This window comes from Anser cygnoides, chromosome 10 (genome assembly GCF_040182565.1).
Source record: "Anser cygnoides isolate HZ-2024a breed goose chromosome 10, Taihu_goose_T2T_genome, whole genome shotgun sequence".
In the NCBI taxonomy this organism is placed as follows: domain Eukaryota; kingdom Metazoa; phylum Chordata; class Aves; order Anseriformes; family Anatidae; genus Anser; species Anser cygnoides.
This window is the reverse complement of record NC_089882.1, coordinates 20,999,331-21,026,364: the sequence shown is the minus strand read 5'-3', so window position 1 is coordinate 21,026,364 and position 27,034 is coordinate 20,999,331. Positions and strand designations below refer to the sequence as shown.

General features: G+C 37.5%; 1 protein-coding gene across 8 annotated transcripts in view; it reads left to right on the top strand.

Annotated features, from left to right (window-relative positions):
* RAF1 (Raf-1 proto-oncogene, serine/threonine kinase) overlaps positions 1-27,034 on the top strand; it is a 78,169-nt gene that overhangs the window by 42,723 nt on the left and 8,412 nt on the right. For 5 of the 8 annotated variants that reach the window (XM_067002859.1, XM_067002857.1, XM_067002862.1 and 2 more), the window contains 13 exons: positions 8,072-8,287; positions 9,184-9,296; positions 10,356-10,458; positions 11,225-11,382; positions 12,330-12,428; positions 13,884-14,037; positions 15,588-15,647; positions 17,476-17,503; positions 17,594-17,721; positions 18,286-18,403; positions 23,771-23,855; positions 24,888-25,064; positions 26,775-26,821. In XM_067002859.1, the coding sequence (XP_066858960.1) occupies positions 8,081-8,287; positions 9,184-9,296; positions 10,356-10,458; positions 11,225-11,382; positions 12,330-12,428; positions 13,884-14,037; positions 15,588-15,647; positions 17,476-17,503; positions 17,594-17,721; positions 18,286-18,403; positions 23,771-23,855; positions 24,888-25,064; positions 26,775-26,821 (1,477 nt within the window). In that variant the 5' untranslated portion in view covers positions 8,072-8,080. The remainder of the gene's footprint in view (positions 1-8,071; positions 8,288-9,183; positions 9,297-10,355; positions 10,459-11,224; positions 11,383-12,329; positions 12,429-13,883; positions 14,038-15,587; positions 15,648-17,475; positions 17,504-17,593; positions 17,722-18,285; positions 18,404-23,770; positions 23,856-24,887; positions 25,065-26,774; positions 26,822-27,034) is intronic. The other 3 variants (XM_067002861.1, XM_067002856.1, XM_013187685.2) reach the window with 3 other exon arrangements.

Here is a 27,034-nt window from a genome sequence, read left to right as displayed (position 1 = left end):
TGGTGTCCTCAGTGGTGCTTCATTTCCTACATGCAGCTGAGGAGGAGAGAGCCAGGGCCTCTTTGTGCTGAGGCTCTCAGCCGCTTTTGTTTAATTCTGGAGAACTTGTGTGGGAAGGGCATTTGGTGGATTGCTGACATTTGAGTAACTTTTTCATCCTTGCTGTAAAGTGGATGAGTTCCAGGGAACTCTAAACACAGTTTGGGGCTTTCATCCATACTTGAAACAATTCAAGCATGAGCAAGTTCAAAATGCAAATAAGCACGTCTGAGAATGGACAAGCATTTTTTTCCACAAGTCTTGCTATCAACTGTACATACAAAGTCTGCCTTGCCTGTGTAATGTAAATACGCGTGTAAACTCAGAGCCCCGCTCTGCACCTCTTTGAAGGGCTGCTTCTTTCCTGGGTCTTTCCTGGAGGACTGTGTAAGTTCATGGAGAAGTTAACGTGGTGAAAAACAAGAAGTCTGAGGGTGGCAAGAATGCCATGTGATGTGATTGTGATACAGTCAGGTATAAGAAGCGCTGTTATGTATGCTTTTTATTTCTAGCAGTGCATTTGAATTGACTAAATTAAAAAGTGAGGGTCTTAAATATCACTTCAGCTGCAATAGTCCAAGATTTAAGAGAACACCTTAAAAGCATGGAGTGAACACCTCTTGATATTTATCAATTTTGATTGTAAGATAAATATTCTAGGGCATTATACTTCAGGTAACAGTTACTATATCAGCTTAGGATCCCATGTAGTACTAGAGAATACGCATTAAAAGAAATGGAGGTTTTACATCATGCTGAGTTCTGATGCTTTGTTAGCAAACCTTGTACATAAGTGCAAGAAAATGTGTCCTTTCCCAGCTTCCCTTGTCCTTTCATGACTATTCTAATAGTAAATTTATTTCTATTTATTTATTGTGAATCTAAAGTCAGCAACAGTACTTAACTAAAATTGTAAAAAGGTACGATCGAATGCTTGGATATGCCCACAGCAGTTTTCTTTTTACCTGGGACTGTTCTTTGCTTTGAGAAAGGGAAGGGTTTGGATTTTGTATCGATTTCTGTTCTTTTAGATATCAGCAGAGTGTTCAGTGCTTCTGTTTCTTCTAATGAAGGAATTTGGCTTTCGTAGGGAAAGTTACAGAGCTCAGAGTTTGAACTTGATAGAAATTCCATGTGAAGAAATGGGTGACTGACAACCAGGTTATCCATGTGGAAAGGACAAGCCAAACAGATTTTAGCAACAGGTGTTTAGGAAGAGTAGCCTGGAGCCATTATAACCACCAGGAGGAGAGCAGGCACGAAGTAATCAAAGGCGCAGATAACTTTCGTGATAAATACCTCATAACCAGAGCCCAAAATCCAGCCTAGGAACAGAAACTTCTTAAGAAAGATGGTTTCCTATTCCTTTACTGCAAATTGGTGTAGAGGAAGCGGGTTCTTTCTGAAGAGCTCCATGATCTCAGAGCTAAAGTACAAGCACAGTGTGCTGCCTTTATTTGCTGTAGAGGAAATGCTTTTTATTTTCTTTTTAATTATGCTTTCAGAAATGCAAAATATTGTTAATTTTTTTTTTTTGTCTTACACTCGATGTTCTGCTTTTCTCAGAAAAAAAACAGTTTAGAACTTTGGGGCTGTAAAAGCAGAGTAGTATGATTTGGTTTATGCTTACTAGCCAAAGTTTTAATCTTAAATACAGGAAATTAACAGACTTGCAAAGGTTTAATCAGTCTGGAAGTGTATCAAACTGAGCAGTTGTATTCCGTACCATATTTTCCTTCCTTGAATACCTTCAAGTTATAGCAGCAACGGAATGATAAGAAATGAATGGCTCAGAGAAAGAGAGAAAAAGGTTAGAGAAGATGCTTTAAAGATCAGAATAACTGAGGTGGAAAGGTTGTATTTTATGGGTCAGGGTTTTTTGTGTGTTTGTCTTTTCTGGACAATTACATTTAGAAAAAAGTGTTTTATTTTTTTTTTATGTTGGTTCTACCAAGGGGGACCTTGCTTTATGGTGTTCATCTCTTTAAATGCAAAACATCAGAAGGAAAATCCCCAGCCTTCTAGATGCACCAGAGATCTGCTTGGGTTGTTAAACCAATCCTAACTCTTGCCCTGTGTTTATGTTTGCATGCATAACAGCTGTATGTATTGGGATAGGAATGGCTCTATATTTTATCTTCTACTGCTATGTAAAGTTATTTTTAAAAATGTAGTACCATATCAGAGTAGATACTTCTTTGGTGTGGTGTTTTTATTTATTTTTTTGCTGTTGTTTTGTGTTGCTTTTCCTAGACAATTGCTCACCCATGCAATAAGCTTAGATGAGAGCAAATATACTGCTCTCTAATGTCTGTTTTGATGAGGGGAAAAAAAAGATTTCTTAAGTGTATTAAACATTGGAGTGTTTATCATTGGGCAGAGATTTTTCCATCTAATTGGTTTTGGAAATGAAGCTTTGGGACCGTTCAGTGAACAATCTCTAGGTATTTGTTACAGTTAGGTGTGCGCATCGCATGGCCATTTTGTGCTTTCAGTTTTAATGCTTGTACAAATTACTAATTATCAAGATCTGCCATCTGTGCAAAAAATACTAGGTAAAGATGCAATCTTGGTCCCAGCATATAGTAGAGCTGTGGAAGGAGGAGGAATAGTATGAGATTTTTTTTTCCATTCAGCTTGAGTGTTTAATATGAAATGAATCACTATCAGTTTTCTACTGGTACTGATTCTAGAAGGGGATCAATATGCTCATACTTTAATACTTACAATAATATTTGAATGCTGTTGTTGCAGTTTCTCGGTTGTAGACAGGCTGTAGTAATTTCCATGAAAGTGAAGAGTAGCAGGAAGAAAAATCTTAAAAAGATGTGTGAAAGCATTCAGCTGGCAATGGGCTATTTGAACATAGCATAAAGATCTACTATCTGGTAATGATTATGTTTCAAAAACAGGCTTGTAACTCATTTAAAGGAAGAAAAACTAGTTTTTCTGGAATAGGCATAAACTAAGGATGATGTATTTATGAAGGCATCGTTGTAAAATCTTTCTTCCTTTGTTTTAAATTAAATTTCTCTTCAGAACATATCAGATAGCTTTTCACTGGAGAGAATTGGTGTGGATCTTGGGAGATTTCGAGTAAAAAATTTAGTTTCAGTGAAAGTGGCTTTCATAGGATGCTGTTTGGAGCAAAGACCCCAAATGGATAAAGGAATCAATGCTAGGGCACAAGGTACTGGACACTGAAAGGCAAGCTACGCTTCAGTGCACGTCTTACGTGTTAGGGTGGCCAGAAGTGGAATTAACCCGTGTCCTGTTGGCTTCTGCTGTTGCGCTTCCTTTGGTGTTCAGTGTGTATGTGTGTTCAGATGATGTGTGTATGTTGTGTGATTATATCTTTTTTCATCAGTTCAAGTAGTTGCTATTCTCTTACCTCACATCGGTGTGTGAAATGAGCTATTTGTGTTCAAAATTGGTATTTATTCATATAATTTTCTAAGCTAGTTTCCTTTGCACTAAAGGGCAGTGGAAAAGTAAGTAATTCTTCACTTATTTCTTAAGGAGCAGTTGTTTTGGCCCTGTTCTGCCCTGATAACGGACCGAGACCAGTGGCTGGTGAGGAGGGAAGGTGTCTGGCGGCTGCCCGTGCCCTGTCAGAGTCCAGGTGTTCTTGGCTAGGCTCTTGGTGGCCTGACAAATCCCTCCAGTGAGCCAAGGCATAGGACGTCGAGAACAGAGTTGCCATAGTTAACAAGTTCTCTGTCTCTCTTCAAACACTGTAAGCTTGTCCTCTGCAGCAATCTACACGTGCTGTATAGGCTCTCAAGAACATGACGCTAGGACTGAACACGAGAGTGCTCCTGCAGCAATTTGAGCCCTGACGGTCATCCCGCTCTTCCCTCTGCCTTGTGTTGCAAGGCTGCCACCAAGATGCAGAGGCACAGACCTCAGGGACTTGCTCAGAAAGGCAGGAATAGAGTCTTCTATTTTTATTTGCTTGTAATGCTGTTAGTGTAAGGCTCTTTCACAATCATTTTCCATTTTTTTCTTCCCTATTTGCTGCCTAAGCTCCTGGAATCCCTTCCAGGTTTGACGCTAAGTTACCCAGTAGGCTTAGTCATCAAGGACTAAGGTGGGTTAGCTCAAGTAAATCTCTCTACGGCAGATTAACATTACTATGACTTGCAGCAGTTTATTCCTGTTTTCTGCCAGAGTTTACTTTGCAGTAGTAGTTATAAGAACAGGAAATACATGACTGCTGCCTCCTCTAGCTTATCTAAGTTGCTGGTGAATAACTGCAGCTGCCTCCTCAGAGTGCTGGCTGTTCAGAGAGCCTCTGAACATACTGCATTTCCTTGAGCAGAACACTTACACGAGGCAAAGGTCCTAGGATAGAGAAGGACGTGGCTGCGCGATGAAGGATACTGCTGACATCTGTATTGTACAGCAGGCTGGTAGCAGTTGTTGATCTTGTTTTTGTAATTGTGTGTCCAGCAGGCTCAAAATTCACTTCTGTGGGTAGGCCCTTCTGTGGCCTCAGCAGCCTTTGGTACTGGGGCAGAGCGCTGCTGGAGTAGGGAAGGACCTTTTTGTGGTATGAAACCCGGCTTCTGTCAAGATGCAAGTTTGAATTTTTTTGTCATTTCCTGTTTTCACTTGAATTCTTCAGGAAACGTTGGCAGCATGACAAAATGTATTAATGTTACGTTGTTGTCAACTGATTTGAGCAGTAGCACCAGGGAGGTGTTGGTGTTGCCCAGCTGTTCTGCACCTCAGCGTGCCAGTGGAGAAATCCAGCCGGGCTCTTCTCTTCTTGGTTTGTCTCATACAGTACCCAGAAATTTGAAATAAAGAAGGATTCCCCATAGTGTGGGTAAGTGGAGAGGAGGACATAGAACAGACTGACTGAGTTTCATCGTAATATTCTTATATAACAATTTATCCCCATTCTTTTTATTGCTGCTATCTAATTAGTTACTCTTGTAGCTATCTGTATGCACAACGTGGTTGTTGGTATTGTACATACCTTTTTTTCTCCTTTCTGTTTCCTAAGTGTAGGAAAATACATACGAATGCTTAGATTATTGTACTTGTAGTTGTTTCTGCATGCTGAACTCTGTTATTTTCCTCACTTTTATCTCCACTTCTCCTTCCTTTTTTCAGAACTTCTTTGTTCCCATTCCTTGTTCCCATCAACTGCTGTCATTACTGTGTGATGGGTTTAAAAAAGAAATAATTTAAAATATCTAAATCCTATTAGGTCTTGATTGGGTATAGAGCTTTAGATATTACTGGCATTTTAAAGTACGTTATGAACCTTTGAAGAAGTGGGCCTGCAGAGCTGATGGCATTGGTGCAGGAGTGATGATGGCTGGCAGGAGGATGTGTATGTTCTTGTGTATGCGGTCATTGGGTACGTCCTCAGTGAAAGAAATGTTCACCAACTAACCGGTAAGACCCCCACTAGCATGGAGCATAAGAGGCCATAGTGTGGAACGGAGGGTGGAGGTGTGTGGTTTTTAATGGGTGTGGAGAAAGGTGAGGTGGTTTTGGTGCACAACAAATTTCGTGGGAGAGGGGACAAGCGAATATACCAGATGCCTTAGAAATAAGAGGGAGCACAAAAGGCCTTTCATTTATGCACCCTGTGTCTGTTTCCTTGAAAAGTACACACAAGAAAAACTTCTCTATAGTTTATAGCCTGACATCTTTCACATCTCCAAGCTTCTGACCTGGTGTACCAAGAAGAGACTGAGCACAGAAGCAGACAGGGCGATCTGCTTTGAGTTAAGGGCGGTTCACAAGTAACTTCAGATGCAGTTTGTGAGTGGGTTGACTGACTGAAGTTTGCTCTCGTGCAGTTTTGCCCCTCTTCAGCTGCAGTCTTTCCGCAGAACAAGTGCTCACCTGATCCCGTGGGTGAGCTAGTGTAGAGATTTGTAGGGAAGAAAACAGGTAACTTTTTCACTGAGTATGTTTCTTACAAACTTAGATTAATTCAATTTGTCTTACAAGTTCAGGAAATAGTACCAGTTACAGTACCAGTACTGTTACAGTAGCAGTCGTGTAGAATCAGTACTGCTCTTGCTCTCACCGGCATCTTTTTAGACTTCCCATATAGCTATCGCTATTGCCTAGTTTATGAAATCAGTCGTCTTGCTTGCTAATGTTTTGTGGCTGTGGACTGTTTCTAGAAAATATCAATAGGACGTGACAAAAATATGTACGTGGTAAGAACACACTACAGAAGTGTGCTTTTTAGAGATTATGGGAAAATCTTATATACACAGTCATTTGGGAAAGAAGATTACTTCTAGGCCAGAGAATGGCACCAGAATTATGCCGTTCCTTTCTGTATGATGTTGTTTCACTGAAATTTGAAACAGAAACCTGATATAATTCCTCCCATGAATATTTTTAGCAGTATTACATGCAGTGGATTTGTTACATAAATTAAAAGATATGTAGAGAATGAGGTAGGTAGTGGTTTACTAAAGAGAGAGAATGGATTTTTTTTCCTTCTCGCTTCTGCTGCAGTCTGCATGCAGTGGTAGGTGTTTCACATGAACCAGACCCTTTTCTTCAAGGGTGTTGGTTATGTTTCCTTTCTAGGTACTAGTCACGTCTGGGTGTAGGTCTGTAGCAATGTCGAGTGCTTACCAGGCTTTTTGTAGTTGTGCTTTGAGTGGAAACACTCTGAAATTCAAAGTTTATACTTCTGGGCATCTCAAAATGGACACTTAACACCAGTGGAGATGTTTTCCATGAATTCCATTACTTTAGCTCTTCAGCTGTAGCAAACAGCCTTTTTTCTCTGACCAACCTGTGTGTCTGTTCGGGGTGGGGGGAGCACATGGTCTCTAGCATGGGTGCTGCAGAAAAAGGCCTGAAATGAATTGGAGGATTCAAATAAGCACAAAATGAGACTTGAATAGCTGCTGATAGGTGTTCAGTAAAGGCGTGTTTGGTGTTCTGCACTGAGTTGTTGGTGGCTTTAGGAAACAACAGAGGTCTTTCAGAGTAGGCTTTACTGTGCCATAAGGGGATGGACTTAAGATTGCTTGGAAGACCTTTATTTTGGTATTTCCTGGCTGACTTGTTTTTTGATTTAGCAGCTTTAATATGACTTTCTTTCCGGTTCATAGAGGTCATCAGGAATATAGTGATTGTGCACAAGGCCTAAGATTAAAGCTGGCATTAATCTACTTACGTGGCAAAAGTACACTGGGTAGTTCTGAATATCAATTTCTCAGATGTTTACAGAGGGATGCATTTTTTGGGGGGTTAATAAGCTACCAAGCTTATTTTCATTATTCCATTATTGCTATTATTATTACTATTATTGAAAGCTTGGTAATGAGTCTGACTACTTTGAAATTTGGCAAGGATAACGTTTCAAATTTCAGAACTGTTTCTTACTTTGCTTAGTTTTGAATAAGATGCATTTGGAATATGATTTGGAGTTCAAACCATACTGGAATTGTAAGAGCTGGGAAAAAAAATACCTTTATTATTATCCCTGAGTTTGCAGAAGTAGTACTGGGTACACATTTAGCAGTGTGCAGGGGAGCGTTCATGTCTCTGCGCTTGGAGATGCTTACGCTGAAATGTCACTGAGTGTAGCGTGTGTTGCTACTCTTCTCAAAACAAACAAACAAACCGCAAAAACAGAAAGGAGGACCCAAGCCAGCCCCCCAAAGTCACTGATAAAAACAGATTTTCTTCATTTTTTTTAATGTTTATTATAATTTCTGTTGGGCCTCTTTTTCTTTCTTAAAATATATATAATGTGCTAATGCTTGCATACCGTATCTTGCACACAGGACTATTCTTTTGGCCTGCAGCTAGCATTTAACTACCTTCAGGCATCAAGTGTCTAAATTAAGATGATGATAAACTGCTGCTTTGACACCAGAGATGCAATGAGAATGGAATTACACATATATGCCCGATGACCTGTGCATGTACAGAAAAGCAAATGCTTTCAAGACTTGGGCTAACTTTGCAGATGTGGGTGAACTGTATCGTGTATATTTTAATTTTCCCTCACTCTCTTAATTTTGTTGTTTTTTAGACTGCATCAATGGAGCACATTCAGGGAGCTTGGAAGACTATCAGTAACGGTTTTGGACTCAAGGATTCTGTCTTTGATGGCCCAAACTGTATTTCGCCGACTATCGTCCAGCAGTTTGGTTATCAACGCCGAGCATCTGATGATGGCAAAATATCAGATACTTCTAAAACTAGTAATACCATTCGGGTTTTCTTGCCCAACAAGCAACGCACAGTGGTAAGTCTGTGTTACTTTTATGTAAGAAATGTAGTACTATTCCCATTGCTAATACTATGACATGTATTTGGCAGTAGAAATACCAAGCTTCACAAAAAGGTCTTTCTGTGTTTAAATACATTGTCATCAGTTTTCTAATTCTAGAGGACACGTTTTGAAAACAGTATGGTTGTATTTTGAGCACCAGTGTTTCTCTATCTCAGTGCTGTATTTTTCGAATGTATGTGAGCAAGACATGTTGCTTAAATATTAACAGTAAAAGAAAACAGTTGGCTGATGTAACAATGAAGCCTGTGTGAAGTAAATTGTAGTCATTTCCGTCACCATTTTCTTCTCGTAAATGTCCACAGTGAAGTATGGTAGATAAAGCTGAAGTAGAACTTTTTGGGGGAACACTGCTATGAGATTTTCTAGAGCTGAGTGTACCAGTAATAAATATAATCTTAAGCAAAGTTTCCTGAAGTTTGAATTAAGTCTTTTTCTATATTTAAGGTAATGCCATTTGTCTGCATTTCTATTGCTTTTATAGGCTACCTACATGTATAAGTGCTGTATAAAATTGTTTCACAGAAACTTAGTAAGAAATTCAGAAGTTATAAAATGGCTTCAAAACTTCCTTTGCTTAAGTATGCAGGAGCAGAAAACATGCCAGCCCTGCAGGCTGGCTTAACATGCAGGGAATTAAATTGGAGGGCACAGCAGTCAGTTGTTAAATAAATCAAGTATATTTGTTGTTTATTTATTTATTAACTTTAAAAGTGAACAGTTGTGCATTTTTACTGGAACTTCTAGGGAAAAGGAGAGAAGGGAAAAAAAAAAAAAACAAACTTTTATTTTCCAAAAAAAATTAAACTAATTGTGCCATCATTCACTACAGTTTTTTCCTTTGGTCACAGGTAAATGTGCGAAATGGGATGACCTTACATGATTGTCTTATGAAGGCACTTAAAGTAAGAGGTCTGCAGCCAGAATGCTGTGCAGTTTTTCGACTCGTTTCTGAACCAAAAGGGTAAGAGTCCATAATGTTATAAGTGAACCTGTCAGCTAGATTATTTTTAAATCTTATTTCTAGAATAGCAGCAATAATGCTTACTGTTTTACTAATTTATTTTAAAAGTGCAGTTTGATTGTGAACGCTTCCATGTTTATTTCTTTACCTTACTCTTTTGTCTCTAGGGCAAAACCTTAAGCTTTCTGGGTATTAAAAAGTTTGGCTTTGTTTTATAGCTAAGTATTAAATGTGTTCAAAATTGAGGGGTACGCTCAAGTTGCTGGTATCATTTTACAAAGATTTTTGCCATGCTCTAGTTGAAGTGATGTGATATGACTTCATATCTGAGGTGCAGTTCTCGTGTGCATTTGTAGTTTGTAAACTTCAGTGCTAGAAATTCTTGGCCAACTTAAATGAAGATCTCCTCTGTGTGCTCAATTTTAAGGCTCTGCATTCCTCTACAAATTTTCAGTATTTGGATTTAAATCTCACTTCAGGTATTCCTTATTTTTTGTAGGACCGGGGATGCTGCTATTAAATACCAAATGATTCTTTTACAAGCTGAGGGAGTGAAGGTATCTCATGGAGTTAATACATTTAACTTCACACCTCGAAAGGCGTGGGCTTAATGCTCTTTTAAGCCTCAGTCATGAGGCAGTCATTTGTGGGTTTATGTCTCTATGTAACTGAGTCCATTTTGAGGTCACAAGTAACTTCAGTGCTGAAGCACATAATACTGCTTTCATGTCACTAAGTCATAATTCATAATTTCTTTTGTTTTGTTTATAAGGGTATTTCTGTGACTCCATTATAGCTTTTAGGTGTCTTAGTTCAAATAATTTTTATATCTAAATGACTTACATGTTAGACATAAAAAGAGTTGAATCGCTATGGCTTCGAAGTTGCTTCTAATGTTTTTATGTTAAAGAAGTGAAATACAGCTTACTATAAGAAATTAGCTGCGCTTTTTTGTATTTGCTTTCAGTTTACTCAAGAAAGCTTGCAAAACATAGATCATTGATGAGACATAACTTCTTATCTCTTAAATAAATCTGTCCTCTCCGCTTTTTCTTTCAGTAAAAAAGTGCGTTTGGATTGGAATACTGATGCTGCCTCCTTGATTGGTGAGGAATTACAAGTGGACTTTCTTGATCACGTTCCGCTCACTACACACAACTTTGTAAGTATTTCCTTTTATGTATTTTGATATAAATTGTACCAGTTTAACTACACATTTAGTCAAAGAATGTTTTAGGCATTAGGTGCCTTTTAGCTCTCTAAGCAGGGGGAAATTTCAGAAGTGATTATTTGAATCCTCCCCCCACTCCCCATGAACTGAATTTGCTAAATATCAATTGATGATGGAGTGTCAGAATCTTACATTTAGTGATTCATAGGTATCAGTCTTATGGATCTGTTGGCAATTGCACTGAATTTACAGGGGTGCTGTTAATTCTGCAAGGTCATGGAGTTGCTCTGTGAGCTAATGCTGCCTAGTAATTTGACAGTCTCTCTTTTGGGAGATGTAAGATTTGTTCAATATAGAGCAAATGAATAGAGCTAATAAATGATCTGATCCTCTTTCAGGTTTGATGATAGTTTGTAGACAAAACAACAAAAACAACAACAAAAAACAATTCCCACCCCATCCAACTCTGTCACCTTACTAAGTACAAAATGGTGATTTTGAATGTTTGCACACTTCGTCATTTTTTTTTTTAATTATTGATTAAATAATGCCTTAAATGTTTGTAAGCTTTCCAGGTTTCCAACCAAACTGGAAATACATGCAAGAATGCTCAAGTGTGATTCAAAGTTCAGTAATATTTTGGGGGCACTGATAACGTTTTATCCTTGTTTTTATTTATGTCAAGCTCGAAAGATATTCATCTGCGTTAATTAAGAGAAGCTAGTATCTTGCATTAATCGTTCATTGTGTTTTCTAGGCTCGGAAGACATTTCTAAAGCTTGCTTTCTGTGACATCTGCCAGAAGTTCCTCCTAAATGGGTTTCGGTGTCAGACATGCGGTTATAAATTCCATGAGCACTGCAGCACTAAAGTTCCAACCATGTGTGTCGACTGGAGCAATATCAGGCAACTCTTGTAAGGACTGTTCCTTTTTAACAGCAACAGTAACTCTCTGTGACAGACAAGTGCTTTTTTCTTTTTTTTTTTTTTTAAATCTCTTACTGTAGAGATGAATTCGGATCTTTGGGAAGTGTAATCACTTTCATAGAGTTCCAGACCGTGTGTATTGATTTCATAAAACAGCCAGCAATGACTGTCTGTTCCCAGGTGAAGAAGGCCATTTATATGCGTTTTGTTAGTGCTGTAAATTTAAATGTTCTGGGACAAGCAAACAAAGTTCCTGAATGAACAGGCAGGTACTATAATGCCCTTTTGATTCAGCATGGGAAGGCATCCTAATTCCTCTAGCATAATACTTGTGTTGGAAAAAAAGAAATCGTGATTCAGTTGGTTTTTAGCTGTTGGAAACGTGAGTGTTTCAGGACTGCCAGTGCCTTTCGCACCCTATTGAAAATGAATGGAACAGTGAGAAAAGTGATGAAGGATAATGCTTTCGTAATACCAGTTAGAAAAAATTGAAGATCATTATGTTAGAAGTTCTTTTATCCAAAAGTGTTAAAATCTATAAATGGCTTTGTGTCTTGATTAGTGATTGCATTTTTTAAAACAACTGGTCAAACAGGTATGCATTTTCTTATACTGATTAGTAATCAGAATTTAGGATGATTGTGACTGCCTGGGTTTAATAAAAAATTTGGCTTCAAATACCCTGTCAGGAAAGTATGAAGTCTTGCAGATTTGTATCTGAAGTTTAGTAAGAACACATGAAAGTCTGATGGGAGTCTGATGACATAGTTTTTAGTCATATCATACAGAAGGAAAACTTGAGGTAAAGACAGGGATGTGTTCATGAAGTTAATTATGCTGAAAAGAAACAGCCCTTTAAATTCTTAGTTTTAAAGAGCATTGTACAGGAGGTAGTGTAGCAGTTGAATTTGTAATTGTTTTTGTTGATATTTCAGATTGTTCCCAAATTCAAATATCAGTGACAGTGGTGTCCCTGCACTACCTCCCTTGACAATGAGACGGATGCGGGAGTCTGTCTCCCGGATACCTGTTAGGTAAGCTAGTATTTCCTGTCATTTCTGTTTTGGGAAATACAGTTGTTTAAAAACAAAATAAAACAACAACAAAAAAGAAACACCCCCAACTACTTGAAAATAGAACACTCACATAGAAGGTTGGGATAAACGTGCAAGGCAACACCACTTTGTCATAGATGATACATAATGTCCTTCCTTGTTCTTAGATTCAAGCAAAGCATTGATTGGGAATCTATATTTTTAATTTTTAGTCCTAAGATTTTAAGTGAGGATATTAAAAGGCTTGTGGAGACATTTGTTTTCCTGCCTAAGAAAATTTGAGGATCCCTTTGGTTTTGTGTGAATTAAATCTATTTCATCTGATCAGGTAGTATACACGTAAGGGTTAACTCACTTACTATACGTGACTCAAATGTGTAAAATAAAATAAAGTTCTGACGTTATGACCATTAATAGGGGATTAAAGAGAGAACAGTGGAAGCAGAAAATACTGTTCTTTTAAAGAAAGTTCTGAGATCTAGCAAGAATGTTCCTGTAGTTCTAAATGCTGGAATAAAATTTGTTTTCTTCCGAAGGGGCCTGTCTTCTGATCCTAATTTGTGCCTGTATTCTTTTCCTCTAAATTCTAGAGCCTGAAGAAGGCAGGCCATCTTTTGTTTTTTCTACATCCCTTTGAAAAAATCTTGACCTATTCAGGAATGAGACACAGAGCACGTAGCTGACTTGCAAATGGTTCTGTTTGTTTATTTATTTATTTTAGCTGGAACTACATCAGTAATTGATTTTATGTTCTCTTTGCTGTCTTACTCTACTTCCAGTGTTACTGAACAATGACTTATTAACTATACTTTTTTTTTGGTGAAGGTTGGTTTTGGTTAAGCTACCTGTGTGATTTGTAATAAATAGGGTTTGATTGACATTAGCTGTGATTTATAACTCTTTGTTGAACTGGATTTTACTGTTGGCCTCTTTTTAACTGGTATTGGGTTTCATGACTTCCTTGCTGGCTGTTCTGTGTGAACAGTTGAACAGTCTTGCAAACTTAAAAACATAGGGCTTAGCAGTAAAAAGTACCTTTTAAGTTGTTCATTTAATAAGCTTGAAATGAGTGGTTTGTTTAAATTTAACAGGTCTGAATTAATCCGACAGAGTCAGTAATTTATCAGTATTTTAAATGTGAGTTGATGGGGATTGAGATGAACCGTGGCAAATTTTATACTGGCAGAAGTACACTTAGAGGTACAGTGTGGCAAGAGGATCAGTGTGGCAAGTTTTTTAAATGTATTTTCTCAGCTGAAGGGAAAATAATTCAGCTGACCAAATACTTTAGTTAGCACGTTAGTCCCAACTTTTCCTGTGTTTGAAATCCTGTGTATGTTGTTGCTTTTGGACAGGCTACACTGAATAGTATTTTATAATTGCTAGACGGGGCGAAAAATAACCATAACCACTTTCTCTCTCTTTTCTTCCCAGTTCCCAGCACAGGTATTCTACACCTCATGCCTTTACATTCAACCCATCAAATCCTTCCAATGAGGGCTCCCTCTCCCAAAGACAGCGATCTACATCCACCCCAAATGTCCATATGGTTAGCACTACAATGCCTGTAGACAGCCGGATAATTGAGGTAATATTGAGAGGGATGGAATATCACACAGTTAAACTACAATGTAAATTGTGACTGACTATCTAATAGTCCAGGTTGTCCTGTCCAGTCCAAAAACACTTTTTTTTTTTTTGCTTCTGTCATTTGTGTACAGTTTCCCTTGTAGGCTGTGATGAAGGACAAAGGTGATAATTGCCTAGAAAGTTGACAGCTTGTTCTTGCAGTCTTTACTAAAATTCTAGGTAGATTTTGGTGTCTGTAAAGACATGGGGGAGCTTAACAATCAAGTTTCACAGATCTGAAAAGAAAACAGGCTCTGTTTTTCTGAAGAAGTATGCATTAATGGGCATATTTTAAAATGTTCTTAGAGACTTATAAATCTGGATTTTTGGGGGTCTAATGTTTGTTTTAAGTCAGACTGGAGGTGTAAGTCTAGATATTATAGTTCTCAGAGTTTGAATCCTCTAGTCAAAGCTTACTGACAGTATGTTGTATGTTACACCCATGTGTAACTGATGGGGATTCCGGGCTCATCTGTTAAAACCACCTGTATCTTGAGAATACTTCTGCTGTTACTTCATTACAGGAATCCTTTTTTTTTTTTTTTCCTTCTCCTACCTTAGAGCCTTAGACTGGCAGCATTGAGAGAGAATTCTTTGAAGTGAGGCCTAAAGAGTTCTTTTTTTTTTAATTATTATTATTTTTAATTATTATTTGTTTGTGTAAGGGAGTGGTTTGCAGGAAAGGCTTGCAGAAGGAAAGTGATGAACTGCAGAACTTCAGAAAACACGCTGTATTATTTTTTTCCCCTCTGGAGTAGTTTAAAAACTCCTTAGGCCAAACCAAATCCTTTGACTGCTGAGTTTACTTGCATATTTCTTCAGCTGGTAGCTTGCAGGCTTCTTTGAAATATGAAGGCTTTCTTCAATGTGCCAGAGAAGTCCTCTGGATCTTTGGTGGAAGTGAAGCAAAGTGCACTGCAGCCCCATGAAGATTTTCTGGTTAGAAGCTTTGTGCCAGCTGGGTTTCATGGGGAAGATAGCATTTCCTACAGGCTTGCAGCTTGCTCAATTTTTATGTTTTTTTTTTTTTTTAAACTGCTTTATAAGCCTGACCTACTGTCTTTTATGGCACACAAAAAAAAATGAAGCAGTCCAGAAAGAGAATATAAATTATTAAACATGGTAGTGCAATGAGCCTTTGAGGAGACATTGCTTTTTTTGTCCTTTATGCATAGCAGTAAAGAAGGAAATGATTTCTATTCTGCCTCTTCTAAATAGGGTAGAGGACTGAATAAAAAAAGAAAGAAAGAAAAAAAAAAAAGATAGCAAATACCTTTAGGTATGCTATAGGAAAGGCCACCCTAATGAAGGATTTTACCAGAGGTTGAATAATATGATTTTTTTTTTTTGGTTTGAAGAGGAATAATTACTTAAAAGTTTCATTGCACTTAATTATCATATATCAAACAACTTAGGTTACATTTTCTTTCATTTATCCTAACATTTCATTAATTATTTTTTTTATACTTCCTCTGTTCTGTTCTTTTATCTCTTACTGTGTTGGCCTAGAATAACAGCCTGAATGCTTCTCCCAGTTCCTGGTGCAGACGATTTTGTTTGAGGGGAAGAGTAGGTATTTTCTTGGTGCCTTTTGTTTTCTTGTGATTAACAGGATTGCTATAACTTCTAAGCCATGGCAGTGTCCACACGAAGTGTTTAATCTGGAGTTGATTTAATGAAAGTCTTTGTAGCATGTTCATACTTAAATACAGAGGACAACAATTGAAAAAGGCAAATTGATAGAAGAGCTTCATTTTTAGTCAGATGGATGAAGCCATGCTACTGTGATACTTATTATAAACTTGAATAGGCTTGAATTAGAGTTACATTTGGTCACGCAGATTTTTAAGTCTAAAACCTTCTCAAATACATCTGTTGTGTGGCTGTTTTTCTCTGGAAACTATTTTGTTGAACTTAGCTGTACAAAAGCCTAGATTAGGAACATGATGTACTTCACATCAAAGCAAAGGTGACAGGCTACAGCACTGGTGCATGATGTTTTTTGTGCTGTAAGAAAAACTCTGGAGAACACTTCTGGTTCGTTTGCTGTAGAATTCATAAACAAAAAACATATTATTCAAATCAGGACTGAAGTTCAACAAAAATACTTCTCGGATAAGAACTACTCATACGTGACTACAAGAGCAATTGAAAATTATTTAGTGATTCTTTGCCAGCTTGAAAGAAGTTATGTTCTCAGGCTGATGTAGAAAAACACCCCTTGTAATTAATGCAGGTTCCTGAAAATAACTTTATGGTCCTCAAAATGGACAAAGGTAATAATTTGCAAAAATTATTCTCTGGTAGGTTATATAGATTTTAATTCACTCAGGCATGGAGTAGAGGAGTTCTGCAAGAATACGCTGTTTAGAATTCAAGCCTGGGAGAATACAGCTAACTAGCTAGAATGATGCATTTCATGAATGAATCTTTACTAGGGCTAATTTGAAAACTCTGTGGTGGAATATCAGCTTGTTCTGTCCTCCTGTGAAGTCTTACATTTGTTATTGTACTAATTAGTTAGAAAGTTTGAATTGACTTCTATTAACTTTTACAGTGTTTAACATTTCTGTAGTGCATGTTCTTGCTTTGTACTTATACAGTACCTGGATATTTTACCTTTCCTGTATGTTCTTTGGGATAATACATAGCAGGTGAGAAAAGTTGTGGAGTCATGTTTGTCAGAGCTTAGTTTATCTTGTGCATGGCTGTAGAGTTGTGTTGTAAAGTGCCTGTGGCATGAGGTGAGAGTTGTCATACTGTACCAACTAGTGAACTGTGTAAGAACATGCTTTTCAAATATCATCAGACTTTAATCTGTGAAAAAATGTTTTGAAAAGGAGCTGTTTTTGTATCAGAGCACAAGATGTAGCTTATTATGTGTTGAAATATCTCTACCATACTATTTCAAAATGTATATTGACCTGGAATGTTTTAGAGGCTTTTTGAGGTTTCCTACTTATAATCCAAAACCTTTTTGAAAAATTGTCCCCTGGAGATACAGAACCATGACAGGAGCTATGTTCAGATCTGAAATGCAAGCATGTGTAGCAACAGAGTGGTGGGAATGCAGAAAGTATTTCTGGTATTTATTCTTGTTCGATGTCTTCCCCCCCCCCCCCCCCCCCCCCCCCCTTTTTTTTTGTAGTAATACCTTTTAATATGCTGTGAATATTTTTAATGTGTTGTAAAAATTGACAACGTGCATGTTTCGTAGCAAATAGGGTTCTTATAACTAGAAAATAACTAAGCTGTCATCTTTTAAAGGGTCTTGGTTAATATTGTATGATACTTGATCAAAACTATTAAGAAGTATTTCAACACAACTACTCGTGCTTGTTTCTTTGTATGCTATTGTGTACTTACTAACTCTTTTGATCTGTCTTCTCTGTTTTAGGATGCAATTCGAAGCCATAGTGAATCAGGTATGGTTTCAATAATAATAATAAAAGTGTAGTATTATTTTGTGTTTATTTTATGGTTCATAACTATTTTATTCTATTTTTATATTTAAGCTTCACCCTCTGCTCTGTCTGGAAGTCCTAATAATATGAGCCCAACTGGCTGGTCTCAGCCCAAAACCCCAGTCCCAGCCCAAAGAGAGAGAGCCCCTGGATCTAATACACAAGAAAAAAACAAAATTGTAAGTAATTTTTACCATTTTTAACATTTTAAATATGTAAAAGAGTTCTTCAATTTGAGTGTTGTGATTTTTTTTTTAAGTAAGTTTCTTAAATATTTCAGATGTCTTCAAATACTTAATTATTTAAACCCACAATTATTTGTTCCTCTTGAGGTCTCGGATCAGGGTTTAAGTTTTTAGTGCAGAAATTAAAGATAGTTTCGTAAGCAGTTAAAGCCTTCCAAGAATAATACATTTTGTATTTCTTCTATGAAAAAAAAATTAGTTTGGGAAATAATTAAATGGTATTCTGGAAAATAATTAAATGAATAAATAAAGAACGTGTACTTAATGTTTTCTTTTGTTATCTATTTAAATTTTTATTTAATTTAGTGTTGTTAGGTACCCCCTCTGCCTATCAAAACTGAGAAAAACAGAAGTGCAAACTACAGGAACAAAATCCTCAAGGCTTTAGTGCATCCTAATTTTGTGTGAATGAAATTATTTAATTCTTGGTGCATATATTAGTGTATATAATCTACTTGATTAAATAATTAACTAAAGCTATGCCTATTTTTGTTCCAGAGGCCTCGTGGACAAAGAGATTCCAGTTATTACTGGGAAATAGAAGCAAGTGAAGTCATGCTTTCTACAAGAATAGGGTCAGGTTCTTTTGGAACTGTTTACAAAGGCAAATGGCATGGTAAGTTCTTGTCTTCTCAAAATGTTGATACTGTAGAAGGACAGTAATCCAGAAAACAGTGAAACTGTTTTAATGGTGCTGTGTGCATATCTACCACCAAAGGTCCTAGGTGAGAAATACTAATTTCCTAATTTTAACACTGGAAAAACTAAGACACAGATCAGACATCAAAACCTGAATCTAAAAACTGGTATTTCCATGTCTGTTATATTGGATCCAACATTATTTTATTTAATACCATGTTGTAAAATTTCACAGCAGGATGTTGAATTAAATTTACCTTTTTTCATTTGAATACCTCTGTGGTTTAATTTGCATAATTATATTCAAGGTGGCAGGGGAAGGAAATAACTATAAATTGCTTTCACTGTGGATTATTTCTAAGGAAAAAGATGGTTAATGTGAGAGTTCATAATAAAAGGTTGCTGGAATACTTCAAAAAGAAGCACACTGCAGAACTACGGAACTAGGTTCCAAATTCAGGGCATCTGATATAAAAAGAAACACAACACAAAGCGCTTGAAACACAGAAATCAAGAGGGGGGGGAAAAAAGTTAAGTAAGATGTCACTAAACAAAGTTATAAATGTGAATTTCTTGTGAATACTTTTTTTACCAAAACATTTGCAACTATTCTTCGTGTATCAAGAACTTCATGTGTTAAACAGGAGCTGCGTGGAGCTACAATTTACAAATGACTTTAAGTTGTGTGCACAAAATGGCTGTATAGCTATCACCTAATTCAGTATAAGTAAGATTCGGTATCTTGTTTGAGGTAACTGTATATAGTTCTCCTGTTTTCTGGGGAAAGACGATGTTAAATTACCAAAAAATGTCAGTCTGATTTTATGAATTAATGTCAGCAAAGCAAAGTAACTGAAACAATTCCTTCCTGTTTTTTTTTTTTAAATGTTGCTGACTTTCTGTTAAAGTGAAATTCTAGGACAGCATTTTTTTTTCCTTTTTTGTTTTTGTTTGTTGTTTTTGTAACCATCAGTTGCAGTGTGGTCTTGAAAGATTTAAAAGTGTATTTCTTGCAAGTCTTTTTCATTTAGAATTGTAGAAATGGGGAGTTCACAATTTAATGAAGTGCAGATTTTTTTAGTAACCTATTATAATAGTACAAATGCAGCAATAAAACTGTCTTGGTGAAGCTAAAGGAAATTAAGTGTTGCAGATTGCTGCAAACTTAGACAGAAATCCTCGGTTAAGGTAGAGGTGTCAGCTTTCCTAACGTGCTCAACCATGAAGGTCTGTTTGCACTGTACGTTTGGAGAGCACCTAAGGGCTGTTAAGAGGATGTGTACAACTGTATGTAAACTGTATTAGGTTTCCACTAAGATTCTCTGACTTAGTCTTCCAAAATAATAATTATATTTATCAATTTCATTGATATGATAGTGTCAAGGACAGTCTTGCTATGAGGAGTGCGTCTCTTGTTGAACAGGTATCTTGCACTTCCATATTTTTCCAGATTGTTCTGACCGTTAAGTACTAATTTTAATATTTGCACCACTTCTGTTACAGACCTCATTTGGATCCTGTAGTGTCCTGTAGCATGCTCCTAAATTTAAAAGGAGGAAAGAGAACCAAGGCAGTTTAAATGGGTTGGAAGACTACCTATCATAAACACTCATTTCCCCTTTGACCCTGGTAATCAGTTCTAGGTTTTTGGTGGTTGGGGGGTGGTGGAAGCTAATTGTCTTCAGATTGCTGCTAAACAAACAAGTGCTATTGTGTATTTCTTTCTGTAGAGGAAACTGATTGGGGAATACCATGCAGCCTAAAAAAGTGTGGCACCTGATTCAATAAAAACCGGTGTGAAACTAAAAACATCACTTAATTAGTGGATCAAGGATCATAATGGAGGATATGTTGAAAAATAACATGAAAATACTTGGTTTATAATCAGTGGATGCTGCATCCTTGTCTTGGCATATCCTAGCAATATACTTCAAGTATTGACAGACATCTGTTGGTCTTGCATTGTATATGAACGGTAGTTGCAGTAGGTACTGGGTACTTCAGGGGCTGGTTTTAGCAGTCATGTGAAACTGGTTGTCTTTCTGCCAGTTGTGTTTTACCGTTCTGGTGTATAAGCAGAGAGATCTCTTAAATTATAGAAAAAAATTTCATGCTGAAAATGTGAGATGGTTCTCTTTAGGAAGATGCTGAAGGATGAAATATGAAGTACATTGCATTTATGGAAGTTAAGGGAAGAAGATATAAATGTACAGCAATGTGTTAAATACTTGCACATCTTTCTGTAAATTGAAATTATACAGTAACTACAGTGGAAGGTAGTGCAGTTTCCATCAGGGTACTTTTCTCTGAAACTTTCAAGTACCAGTCTGCATATGCTTTTCATAAGTTGCAACAATTTTTTTTTAATTGAGCTGTTAGTATTCCTAATGTCTTCAGCTGATCGTTATGTTCTAGAGAATATAAAATTCTCTAAAATATTCTGTGTTTCATGTATATCTTGGAAGAGAGACCGTATTAAGAAAAGAATGAGTTGATTGTGGTAGCAGAGAAATCTGTCATTCTAGGGATTTTTTTTGTAGTGTAGGTGATGGTGCTGGAATGTGAAGTGGCAGCAGCCCCCAAATGGTGGGATAAGCCTATTTGAGAAGAGAGCTGCTCTCAAATTTCTCTTTGCTTGTATGTGGACTAAGAATAAGTTTCAGTTTTCCTAAGCCCCTTTTACCTTCTTGTGACGGTATCAAGGCAAGTTTATCCCCCTCTTGAATTTTAAAATGTTCTGTCCATCCGTAGTTAATATGATTTTGGTGTTTACAGATTTCACTGAGGAATCGGTGGGTCTTGCTGTTAGTGGCTTTACTTTTGTTAGAACAGTCAGCTTCATTATACTATTGTACCTTTTTTGATCAGTTCAGTTCTACTGTTTTCTAGATGTACACTGTAAAGCTTTTTACAACGTTATTCTGTGGCAATAGTCCTTAAACAGATAGGACTGAGTCATCATGTATTCATTCCTTTCTGGATTGCCCCTCAACAGACACTGAAATTTAAACCAACCATGTACACTGACATCAATTCAAATGAATCTTTTAGGAAAAAAATATAATATATCAGCTTAAAGAACAGTAAGATATTTCATTTAGTCCCCAAATTGTTACTGAAATCTTAAAATCAGTTATATTGTTCATAATTTTTCTGCTATTCCTGAACAGAACATTTATTCCTCCCATTCCTGAACCTTAGCAACATTTCAGTCTGGGAAATTTATGTACAAATCATAGAACAGTTTGGGTTGGAAGGGACCTTTCAAAGCCATCTAGTCCAGTGCTACTGCTCTGGGCAGGGACACCTGTCACTAGATCAGGTTGCTGAAAGCCTTGTCCAGCCGGACTCGGAGTGCTCCCAGTGGTGGGGCAACCACAAAAAATCTGGGCAACCTGTTCCAGTGTCTCAGCACCTTCAACATAATACCGGAAGATATTTTTTTCATTGTAAATGAACCTTCTTGCAGTTTAAAACTGCCACCCCTTCTCCTGTTACTACAGGATGTGGTTAAAAAAAAAAAAAAAAAAAAGTCTTCCTCCATCTTCCTGTTGAAAGGCTGCAGTAAGGTCTCCCTAGAGTCTTTCCTAGGCTAAATACCCCCAACTCTTTCAGCTTTTCTTCACAGGCAGGTGTTCCAACCCTCTGATCATTTTTATGCCCCTCCTCTGGATGTGCTCTCACAGGTTCACGTCTGTCTTGTACCGGGGAGCCCAGAGCTGGATGCAGTGCTCCAGGTGGGGCCTTAGGAGAGCAGAGTAGAGGGGCAGGGTCACCTCCCGTGACCTGCTGGCCACGATTCTTTTGGTGCAGCCCAGAATATGGTTGGCTTTCTGGGCTACAAACACTGCCAGCTCATATGTGATGTTTCATCCACCAGTACCCCCAAGGCTTTCTCTGCAGGGCTACTCTCAGTCAGTTCATCCCCCAGCCTATACTGGTACTGGGGATTGCCCCAGCCCCGGTGCAGCACCTTATTGGAGTTTGAGGTTCACTTGGACCTACTTCTCAAGTCTGTCAGTGTCCCTCTGGAGGACATCTCTTCCCACTAACACACATGTCAACTGTACCACCGCACTCGGGTGTCATCTACAAACCTGTTGAGGGTGCATTCAATCCTACTGCCTATGTCATTAATGAAGATGTTAAATAGTGTTGGTCCCAATATGGACCTTTGAGGGACACCACTTGTTACAGGTTTCCATTTGGCCATGGAAAGCCAATTAAGCCAATTCCTTGTCCGTCAAATAGTCTAGCAAGAATGTTGTGGGGAACCATATCAAAGGCACTACAGAAGTCCAGGTAGATGAGACCAGTTGCTCTTCCCTTGTACGGTGATGCAGTCACCTCATCATAGAAGGCCGTTGAGTGAGGCATGATTTATCTTGGCTGAAGCCATGTTGGCCGTCTCTAATCACCTCCCTGTCTTCCATATGGTAACTTCCAGGAGGATTGGTTCCATGATCATACCAGGCACTGAGGTGAGGCTGACTGGTTGGTAGTTTCTAGGGTCCTCCTTACTGCCCTTTAAAAATGGGCGTGATTCTCTTTTTCCTCTAGCCGCTGGGGACTTTGCCTGACTGCCATGACTTTTCAAATACGATGAAGGGTGGCTTAGCAACTACATCAGCCAATTCCCGAAGGACCCTGGGATGCATCTTGTCAGGTCCCATGGACACGTGTGTTCAGGTGTCTCAGGTGGCCCTGAACCTGACCTTTTTTTTACGATGGGAGCGACTTTGTTCCCCCAGGCCCTACCCTGAGATTCAGGGACTTGAGATGTTTATAAGTAAAAATAAATATCCAGCTTTAAGATAAACAGAGTTTGTATATATTTTAAAAAATATAAGTTTATACACACACACACACACACACACACGTATATGGTAAAGCTGGATATAAAAAGGATAGTGGTGAGTCTTTGCATACTGTTTGGAAGCCAAGAGACTCTGATGTGACTGTGCTTGAACTAATGTGCTGAGAATGCAGCTACACTAAAATACTGTCCTGTGAAACAGCTGTGACTGCACCCCTTTGAGATTTTAATAGCTTCAAATCCTGCAAAAAAGCATACATATAGTCCTAGCCAACTAAAGCTGTTAAAAAATAGAAGGGAAGCATGTTGAACAATTAATGGCTTTCATTGTTCTCAAATTCAGGTAAATGAATTGTGCGGTACTACAGAAGTTCAAGTGTCTGCAGGAAAATCCTGACCTATGTACAGATTACTAGAGGTGTGCTGTGCACAACCTAGGGATTTTACGTATATTTTAAAGTACCATTATTTATTATTTTTGAAAAACAAAAACATTTTTAGTAATTTTTACTGTAAATGTATTTTCAGGGGATGTAGCCGTGAAGATACTAAAGGTTGTAGATCCAACCCCAGAACAGTTCCAGGCTTTCAGAAATGAAGTGGCTGTATTAAGGTGAGTTCACAGTTTCTTTGCTACATTTTATTTGATGGCGCTGTATTTACCTACTACCCCTCCTTTAAGGCATCTTACCCAGTATTCTATGTTTGATAGGCAAAAAAAGCAGATCTCCAGAGAAAAACCACAGAAAAGAGAGCATATGGCGATACCTCTGAATACTATTGTAGAGCTGTGAGACACCAGTAGTAACTCAGTGGTTCTTCACTACTTCTGAAATTTGTTTTTTTGAGATAACTAATACTAACATCCATAGTCCTTCAGGTCACATTTGGCATGTAATAGCAGGTGAAGATTAACAAATTTTGCCATAATGCTCATCACCAGACAGAATACTCAATCTGTACCTTTTTTAAATTGCAGCATAATTCCCTTTTTATAGTTCTCTGATCCATGTAACTTTCCATGTATTCTGCTTTCAAATACTGGTATTGTAATGTCTAATTGAAATTAAAGTAACTAATTTTAATACTGAAATCAAGTAACTAATTTTAAAACTGAATCCTGTGACTGAACCTGTTAGAATATATAGGAACTATATTTTTCATCTGTTAACTCCTTTACAGGTTATAATAACCCTTTAGTTTCCTATTGGGATTCAGTCTTCTATTTTAAGTTGTCACTTTTTCATAGCTTTCAGGGAGATTTTTATTATTCCAGTCACTTATTCTAATAGCACTTGCAAGTGTGACTGTTGGTTACTAATTTCAAAAACCCTGAGTTTTCTTGACATCTTTCTCTTAAACATTGTTCTTAAATAACTTCCGTGGAATTAAAGGGAAGTATTTTATCTAAAAAGAAAATCAGCTAATTTTATTAAAAAAAAAAAAAAGGCAAACAGAAATTAGTGACTGTGGCATATTTTTATTATTTTTAAAAACAAACTTTACACATGCATCTACTTAAACTGTTTGGTTTTGGACTTGAAAGCTGAAATATATGTTCCTTCAGATGGGACTGCATTTTCAAAAGAATTTGAAAACGCTTTTTGTAAAGATACTAATTTCTTTTTCTGCTCCTTCTTATTAGGAAGACTCGGCATGTTAACATTTTGCTCTTTATGGGCTACATGACTAAAGACAACCTGGCCATTGTTACACAGTGGTGTGAAGGAAGCAGTCTGTATAAACACCTGCATGTTCAAGAGACCAAGTTCCAAATGTTCCAGCTCATTGATATTGCTCGGCAGACAGCACAGGGAATGGAGTGAGTAGGATCAATAATGGTGTCTGTTCTCATCTCTTGGAATTACGTTTCCTTTTCCTTCCCCAAACCTTAATATGTAACCTTAGAGCTATTGCTCCGAGATTTTGATATGTCAAGCTGGTGTGCTGAGTCAGCAGTTAGTGTCTGTGTACAGATGGTGTGAATGAAGGTTTGTGATGAATCTACGTAATATTTCAGAACTTCTTAAACACTATTTAAGTCTTCGCCACATAGTTCTGAAAGGTTACACTCTGATCCATGTCAAAGGACTGTTAAGACTGCAAAGTTAAGTACTCAAATGAAAAAGGTTTTGTGCAGCCTTAATCCAGCACTGTTGTATGCATTGTCATTTTCTTTCATCTAGGATTTTTCTGACAGAATCTAGTCTTAATTCATGTTAGACCAGTAGCCACTAAGAGTCAATGTTTCTGTATTTTATCTACATTGTACCTTAAGGTCTTACTGAAAAGCAATAGATGAGATCATATTCTAAATTTAGAATTATTAAGTTCCTTCTTTTTTTTCCCTGTTGTTGGAGAATATAGGGACTCTGAGTGTATAATAATGCAAGTACAATTTAAGACAGGTCAGATAGAAGCTTTATCAACTATGATCTTAGTGAAAGAACATTTGGACAGCATCTCCCCCTCTGCTCCCCTGTTCTTTGCCAAGTGATTGCAAAGATCTGATTGATATACTGTTAGAGGGAAAAAAGGCAATAAGGAAAAACAATCATGCTGTTAACAAGGCCAACTACTCGCTAGGGTTGGCCACCTTAAGTAGCTTGTTAACTGCCACGGTTCTAGCAAGGAGTCAATATATATATTGACTCTGATATATACTGATACTGATATATATATATCAGTGTGACAATGTGGAGAGATGGCTCTTGGTGGAGCCTGTGGGAATGGCAACCTCAGTATTATCTTACCTCAGAAGCAAGAGGCTGGAAATAATCACACTGATAGCTTTTAGTTGAAAGGAATGTTCTTTTAGGTAAAATAAACTTCTTAGACCTCTCATATCTTAAATAATAATTCTACCACCACACAGTGTTACCATAACATTGCAGTGCTTTGGTAAGCACTAATTAATATTGACAGTACTTCAGTGAGATGAAGGGATGGCTCTTTTCATTAGACAGTGGCAGATCTCACAGATAAATCTTGGAAAAGTTCTCTAGATGTCTGAGTAGAAACAGTAACCACCTCAGTTCTATTTCAGACCAATTAATATTAGTGTTCATAGCATAGAAGATGCTGACATTTGCTGAAGCTGTCAGTGCTCATCTGTTGTAAGTCAGGACCCAGGTTTCCAGTCTGACACCCAGCAAACCAGGAACATATTGTGACTGCAGACTAAAACAGTTCGTGAAAAGTGAGCCTTAGCATAGCATGCAAATTTCACAAATAAGAGGATGGCATCAGGTTCTCTAGGGCATTATTACGTTACATGACAATGATGCTACTATTTCTCTTCTTGAGATTTGTGTTGCTTTCACTTTCTGTAATGCTCTAGCTTTGTAGTTGACTAGCACTTGCTACATTTCTCTTTCCTGTAAATTTCTCTGTATCCTGTAAATTCACTAAAGCAAGAGATTATGAAAGTGGTTGAGTATGTAGTAAACTGACAGTGTCTACCAGTAAATGAAAAGGCCCAGTTTATACAAACAGCCTCCGTTATGTCACTTTTCTGTTTTTTCTTTCGTAGCTACTTACATGCGAAGAATATCATCCACAGAGACATGAAGTCCAATAGTATCCTTTCCTAACTTAATCTCACTTTAACGTGAGAGTGATTTGTTGTTCACATGGATCTTCTGGGGGCTTAAAATAGCTGTTTCAAATGTATATAACTAAAAATGAATAATTCCTCTGGATGAGTGAGAAGATACGTTTAGCAAGGACTTGCATAGAAGGTATGTGCATGCGTACTGAACTGTTGTTATAAAGATGAAAAAAGAGGTGCAG